Source organism: Podarcis melisellensis (assembly GCF_964234715.1).
Source record: "Podarcis melisellensis genome assembly, chromosome: 12".
NCBI lineage: Eukaryota > Metazoa > Chordata > Lepidosauria > Squamata > Lacertidae > Podarcis > Podarcis melisellensis.
Genome location: NC_138544.1, coordinates 23,237,501 through 23,245,242, shown reverse-complemented (window position 1 = coordinate 23,245,242; position 7,742 = coordinate 23,237,501). Strand labels below are relative to the sequence as shown.

Genomic DNA, 7,742 nt, shown 5'->3' with positions numbered 1-7,742 from the left:
AACTTTACCTGAATGTATTTTAACATAGGTGCTATCCTACACTGACAAGGTCACAGTGAAAAGGAGCAGAAAGGCAGGATATAAAAGGCTTGCCAAATGTATTGTGAACAGGAGCTTCACAAATAAAGGGCTCAGGTGTTAGCAAAGGACTATATTTTGGAAAAAATATATGAATTCATATGCCCCACAAATAACCCAGAGATGCATTTTAAATAAAAGGACACAATCTACTCATGTAAAAACGCTGATTCCCGGACCATCCGCAAACCGGATTTAGAAGGCGATTGGGCCGGATCTGGCCCCCAAGCCTTAGTTTGCCTACCCATGGGATAGATCAACTAAGGATCAGCCTTATTGACAAGACAAGCAAACAACTGGTGCTTATATCAAAGGGACTGGGGGAAAGCTTGTTATTTCTCATGGGCAAGTTAGGTGTTGGGCTCCAAACTGCTGCCACACCCAAAACTCAGCATCGCTACTTCCTCTATTGTACTTTTTCTGCTGCTTTATGGGAAAGAGATTGCAATGATATAGTCAGTGTGTTTCATCCTAAGCACAAAGGGGCTTAGGAAGGCAAGCCATTTGGAACAAATAAAATAGCGAGACACACTTCACCACAAGTGATTACAATTGCAATAATTAGCAACCTTAACCAGAAATAAGTCCCATTTGATTTAATTCAATGGTGTTTACCTGAGCAGACATGCATAGGGATGCACTATAATATTAATACTGTTTTGTTTTTTAAAAAAGCCAATAGCTTCTTGACAGAACACAAGAAAATAGACCAAATACTTAAATGTTAGAAAAGTTTGAATTTAAGAGTGGGTAGGGGGAGAACAGTGTTGGAGTGTACTTATACGCAGTAATAATAAACAGAGGCTGTTTTTTATTTCATAGTTTTCTAAATAAATATATGCACAGAGCTTTCCTATTAAAGAATCATTTGAACAGATGCTCCCACTTTATAAAAAACAAGTCTCAATGTTTGTATCAATAGTAGTTCAAGTAGAAAAATGGGCAACACATTCCCCCACCCTCCAATGAGTAACAGGCAACTCCAAATAGAATATATATATATATATATATATATATATATATATATATATATATATATGTATATATGTATATATATATATATATATATATATATATATATATATATATATATATATATATATATATATATATATATATTGAAGCGTCAGGTTGCCAGTCATTACTTTCTCGCTGGGAATTGCTTCAAAATGTTTTATAGCTCATCATGTGTATACACAAACTCCCTTGCAGATATAAATCCATCGCTGTCTTCATCTTCCTTCTCAAATATGTTTTCAACTAAAGAATCATGGTGGCTGTCATTGACTGGTGCACCATGCCTTTCAAATTCTTTCTTCAAGTATACTTTTACCTATGGAATAAGACAAGAAAAAAATTAACCTTTTAATCATTGCATATCTGTTGGATATGAGAAAGCAAGCTAATGTAAAACGGCCCATCCTCTCTAGTATGTTCAGTACAGGTAATAATACTTTGTGCAAAGCAACAGCTATAGCATTCCCAAATGGATTGTAAATCTATGGAACTGGCTGTGTTCACATGAAACACTGAACACAATTTTATCTTTATTTTAAAGCCGCCTGCACTCTTTTTCTGCTCACAAAGCAGTGTTCAATCCATAAGATCCATCAAATCAGTTAATATAGCAACAACAAAAATTTTAAAAACCATTGCATTTAATCAATAGATTCCTGGGCTGCAGTGGGTTTGACTAGACAACGCTCAGGGTCCCCTTTCCAACTCTACAATTCTAGGATTTTAATAAACCTGGGGGGGGGGGGGAAACTAGCCCTGGGCAATAGTCCCATTAGTCAGTATCTCAATTTAAACTCTGTAGGCATTCTAAAAAGATATCATTTCAAAGTTGTTGTTTTTCAAAGAAGATCAGTGAAGGTGCCTATTTAGCTTTTCTCCACGATCAAACTTCATAGGTAAGGGCCCACAGAAGAGATTTAGCTTGTACGTATGAGCCTCAGGTTTGCATACTCCTTCTCCCTAATATGGTTGCAAAGGAGACCAGAGGCTTTTGACTCTGTTTTCAATTAACCACAGTTTCTTGTTACATCCAAACTTGGACAAACGGTGGTTAGTGCTAACCATGGTTGACTGAAACAATGCGAACTTCAAATTGTGGTAGATGCTTTCGAGATACAAACCATAGTTAGGGTTGCCTTTTTTTAAAAAATGTATTTTTTATTAAAGATTTCTTGGTTTACAAAAGTATGTGCAATGTCTCTTTTTTCAAGTTACATTTTCTACAGGTCAGTTTCATTAAAAAAGAGTTTCATAAAAAAGAGAAAGTATCCTGGAAAAAAGAGGATATATGACAACCCTACCTAGGTAGAAGCAATCATAGACATTTGTCAATGAAACTGTAGTTAGCTGAAAATGGAAGCAAAAAAATTCAGCCTCACTGTGATTACTGTTGTCATAGAAAATGGCAATTTTGTTTGGAAACTCTAAAACCAGAAGATGCAATCAGTAAAAGAGTAATGCAGCAATTATTTCCAAAAACAGACTTAATTTACTGAAGAGGATTCCCACTCCCCTGCAGTGTTATTTGTAAAATCTAAGAACTAATGTCCCTTTCTTTGCCACTCAGAAAGGCAGGCACAAGTAGCCTTTGCACTACAAATACTTACTGAATATTTAAAGGTATTTTTAAATCAGCACCTTGAATACCTCTCTGCACAGAGAGCACCAGACCTTTGAGTGTGTAAAAGGAAATTGGAATTGTAATATTTCTCAATCTGCGTCAGCTCAAAACACCACAGTAAAGACTTGCAAATGTCACAGTTGCAAAGCATAACCTCAAGGGAAGCAAAACTTAAATTTCTATTTTCCTGTTAAATACATTAACACACAACTGTAGAATGCATTCGCCTTTTCACCTCTTCTCTGGAAAGCTTCCAATCATCATTAAGATCCATTTGTTGAAAGGACTCGTGAGACCGCGGTCCATTCCTGATTTCTAGAAGTTCGATGTTGAAGATCAAAGTGCTCTCAGGTGGAATTTTTCCTACCCAACATGGTACATAAACATTGAGACAAGATTACAAATGTAACCAAGAAGATAAGCATTGTCAGTGTGAATTTGCATCCTACAGCTTGTCTTGTTTCATTAGCTACTGTGCTCAAAGAAACAGAAAACCGCATAAGTGGCTATGAATTTATGGTGTAACGCATGGGTAGGCAAACTAAGGCCCGGGGCCAGATCCGGCCAAATCGCCTTCTATATCTGGCCCACGGACAGTCCGGGAATCAGCGTGTTTTTACATGAGTAGAATGTGTCCTTTTATTTAAAATGCATCTCTGGGTTATTTGTGGGGCCTGCCTGGTGTTTTTACATGAGCAGAATGTGTGCTTTTATTTAAAATGCATCTCTGGGTTATTTGTGAGGCATAGGAATTCATTCTCCCCCCCCCCCCCACAAAAAAATATAGTCCAGCCCCCCTCAAGGTCTGAGGCACAGTGGACTAGCCCCCTGCTGAAAAAGTTTGCAGACCCCTGAGTTAGAATACACAAGATTATAAACCAACCGCTTAAAGACTTTTTGAAATATAAAGTGGTGTACAAGTTAGGTAAATAGATGGCTTGTTCAAAGGTATTTTGATTTTCCGTTACCTAGTAATCTCCATTGTTGATTATAGAAGCAAGAAAACTTGAAGTGAAAAGCTCCATTAGTGGGTTTTTTGTGTGTTTGTGAAGAACAAATCTGGTTGAATTACGTTGGATGAAGATGTGATAACATTTAGAAAGGCTTGGGGTTTGATCTGTTTCCATTATTCTCCTTTAGTTATTTTCAAACTTTGCATCCATTGTTAAGAGATTTCACAATGTAATTCTATACAAGTGTGCTCTAAAAGTGCAATTCTGTACAGGGGTACCTCTGGGTGTGAACGGGATCCGTTCCGGAGCCCCGTTTGCATCCTGAAGTGAACTCAACCCATATCTGCGGGTCACGTTTCGCCACTTCCGTGCATGCGCGTGACGTCATTTTGAACGTGTGCGCATGCGGCGAAACCCAGAAGTAACGTGTTGCGTTACTTCCGGGTCACCACAGAGCACAACCCTAAACCGCTCAACCCAAAGCTACTTCAACCCAAGGTATGCCTGTACATGTTTAAAATGAGTCCCACTTTGTTTTTCACAGTTGTGCCTAAAGTGTTTGCTACAAGTTATAAAGCCAACAAAATTGTAGAAGAGTCTCTTGACAGTGTTTTGCTAGTGAGGACACACAAAGCACAGTATTCCTGTTTTTTATCCTTTATTTTGGCGGGCTTTGTGCAGTTATTGAAAAATATAGTAGAATAAAACATGATCATTAGGATTCCGACAACTCACTGATATAAAACAGGGATGGGAACCAGTGGACCTCCAGGTATTGCTGGACCTTAGTTTTCCTACCCGTGTTCTAAATCATTCCATGCTATGATCAAGAATGTTTTTTCATTAAATAATAATGTTAAGGATTCCTTGAACCTGGAGAGAGTTCTCCAGAACTATTACCTTTTCCTTCTTTTCCATATGCCAGGGATGGAGGAACGGTTAGCTTGCGTTTCTCTCCTACGCACATCTGTCTCAAACCTTTATCCCAGCCTATGATAACTTCCCTTATACCGAGAGTAAACCACGTTGGCTGGGCATTGTTATGCTTGTAGCTGAAACAGACACACAGGAAAAATTACTGAGTCAGGTGCCATATAGTCACAATAAGCTGATTGTTGACACTTGAGAAGCCAGTTGGATAGGGCCTTGTCAAATACTTTCAAAGGACTAAGACAGCAAGATAGTCCATTGTGCAACCACATGGATGCAGCCTTGCGAAGGACGAATCACTCTATATATTAAATTGTGCTTTAATTAAAAATTTGCCTGGGGCAGAAAGTACTAGGAGACACTCTTGGTGCAGCTATATACTCTCAAGGCTTGTCTTTTATCTACTAAGAAAGAACACCTGCATCCAACAAACATAAGGCAGGTGTATACAGGATTGGCATGTAGGCACTTGTTTTAAAAACTTACCCTCTTCATGACGCCTTTCGCTAATGGGTGATTCAGCTATGGTGATGTATTAATATGTTCTACTGGTTTATGTTGCGCTGAGGGCGAATAAAAATTCTAGCAAATAAATAAATAAATGGGCAGATGTTCTAAGATGATGCCCGTTGAAAGCATATGTATGCACCATCTGAAAACGACGTAATCAGATTGTCTCTAGAATTACTGTATTTCATTTTTAAGATAAGACAGATTTCATCAAATCAAGAAGAGCTGCATTATGCAACTTTTTAACTTTAATTAGTTGGCGGTTCCAACTTTCTGTGCCTTTTCTTCTTTAATTGCAACTGCCGCCTTCCCATCCTTTCACAAGCCACTGATGTTTTTCCCAAAAATTTTTTATTGGTTTTCACACAACTGTAAACACACAAACAAAAATCATAACCTTATTAAAATTAATCTTATTAACATTGTTAAGTGACTTCCTCGCATCCCCCTGGTTGAATTTCAATGCATATCCTTTTAACGGTTTTCCAAATCAAAGATTATTATTTTTTACGTTAATAACTGAAATGTGAAATTGAGCTAGGTTTCCCCTTTCTGTTCTAACTAAATTTGATTTTATTTTGAAATCTTGTTATTTTTTTAAGAAAATGTGATACCATGATTAGTTTGGGGTGTGGGTGTGTTTGTGTGTGTGCAGAACCTGTGCCTCTCTAGATGCTGTTGAATCAACCTACATCAGTCCCAGCCAGCCGTCAGGGATGGTAGGATTTTTAGTCCAACAAATGGATGGCCACAGGTTCTCCATCTATGGGTTAGATTTTTTGGATTAGGACCATGAAGATTCTGGGTTCTCAGCCACAAAGTTCATTGTGCAAACTGGGACCAGAATCTTTTTCTCAGCCAGACCTATGTAAGAAAGAGTTCTGATGGATCAGATCAAAAGCTTATCTAGTCTGCCACCACATTCTCATAATAAACAACCAGATGTCTATAGGACAGTAAATTAGGAATATGACTATTGTGGTGAGCAGCTATCAATAGCGCTATGCTCCATGAATTTGGCCAATCCCTTTTAAGAACCTACCTCACAGGCTTGTTGTTTCATAGATTCATTAGAACTGTAGGGTTAGAATGGACCAGGAGTCATCTAGTCCAACATCCTGAAATGCAGGAATCTTTTGCCCAACGTGGAATTTGAACCCACAACCGTCAGATTGAGAGTCTCATGTTCTACCAACTGAGCTGTTCAGATGTTATGAAAATAGAGGCAGCAAGAGAACCATGTACGCCTGAGCTACTTGAGAAAGGATGAAATTTAAATGTATCATTATTATTAATTATTAGTGCAAAGAATGTGGTTCCTAAAGTAGGGGTGGCTAACCTGTGCACCTTCCTGCAGATGCTGCATTGAAAACTGACCGCACAATCCAGACACGTTGGACTACAACTCCCATCCACCCCAGCCCACAAAGCCAAGGAATGGCCAGGGAGCATGGGAATTGTAGTTCAACAAACATTCGGAGGGGGAATCCCTAGGTTAGCCACTGCTGTTCCACAGCATCAGGCCCAACTACAGTGGTACCTCAGGTTAAGTACTTAATTCGTTCCGGAGGTCCGTTCTTAACCTGAAACTGTTCTTAACCTGAAGCACCACTTTAGCTAGTGGGGCCTCCCACTGTTGCCGTGCCACCGGAGCCCAATTTCTGTTCTCAACCTGAAGCAAAGTTCTTAACCTGAAGCACTATTTCTGGCTTGGTGGAGTCTGTAACCTGAAGCGTATGTAACCCAAGGTACCACTGTACCTGACATGGGATTTCATGCATCCTGCCGTTTTACAGAGTCTAATACAAAAGAATTCAGATGTAGTTTTCCACCATCCATTGCACATACATCATCGTCTGTGTACGTGTGTTGAGGGAGGTATACTCACGTAGAATGAAAGAGCGAGCCGTCATTCTCCAAGTAGCCTTCGTAGTGCACCAACATCATGTCTCCCGGCTTCGTTTTCCTCTTGCAAATGAACGGTTTCTGGAGCACTTCGATCTCCACTTCTGGTTCCGGGATGAGACCCGCAGCCCCCAAAGCCACGAAGGCAAAGGCAAGCAGAGTCCAAAAGGCACCTTGCATTTTCACCGCCGTGTGTGCAGCGTGTGTGCAATCTTTCAGTTTAAAACGCAACGGGCGCATTTCCCTTAAAAACAAGAAGACGGAGAGACATTCGGACACAAGACTAAATGGCCCCAGGACGCTGAATTTAAAAATAAAAAAAAGCCTTTGCAGATTTCGTAGAGGCGATTTTATCTTATTTTCAGTGCGAGATTCTCAATGCTGTCAGAGCACTGGGTTCTTTAAATTTTTGTTTTTTGGAGCAGCCACTCCATGCAAGCTCCGCTTCCCAGCAACTTTCCCGAACTTTGGAAGCCCACGCTTTTCCCAGCGCTCTCCGCGAACGAAGGCGGGCTCCCGTTTCCGGCCAGCCCCGCGCATCCCACCGGCCCGTCATCCCCGCTCCTCGAATCCGCAGACGTGGCAAACTCGCCCCCAGAACGCGACGATTTCGCGTCCATTCATTCCCCCCCACCCTCCTCCCTGAGGGGCAGGACCCAGGCAATGCGGCCGTTCCATTGGGCCACGGACCTGCCCGTCTTCAAAACGATACACTGAAACAAACAAAA

The 7,742-nt window shown here is 40.2% G+C and overlaps 1 protein-coding gene across 1 annotated transcript; it reads right to left on the bottom strand.

Moving 5' to 3' along the window:
• Positions 1 to 1,194: 1,194 nt before the first annotated feature.
• On the bottom strand, positions 1,195 to 7,633 carry FKBP14 (FKBP prolyl isomerase 14). The gene is made up of 4 exons (XM_081883456.1): positions 6,998 to 7,633; positions 4,570 to 4,721; positions 2,952 to 3,079; positions 1,195 to 1,411 (listed from the first exon to the last, which is right to left on the bottom strand). The coding sequence occupies exons 1-4, from the start codon at positions 7,252 to 7,254 to the stop codon at positions 1,253 to 1,255; spliced, it is 696 nt and encodes a 231-aa protein (XP_081739582.1). The 5' UTR covers positions 7,255 to 7,633; the 3' UTR covers positions 1,195 to 1,252.
• Positions 7,634 to 7,742: the final 109 nt, after the last annotated feature.

Excerpts from the sequence above, each read along its gene's own strand:
- FKBP14 (XM_081883456.1), bottom strand. The coding sequence starts at position 7,254 with ATGCGCCCGTTGCGTTTTAAACTGAAAGATTGCACACACGCTGCACAC. Across the intron at positions 3,080-4,569 it reads ATATGGAAAAGAAGGAAAAG|GAAAAATTCCACCTGAGAGC; the intron begins GTAATAGTTCTG and ends CATGTTGGGTAG. Across the intron at positions 1,412-2,951 it reads GGAAGCTTTCCAGAGAAGAG|GTAAAAGTATACTTGAAGAA; the intron begins GTGAAAAGGCGA and ends CTTATTCCATAG.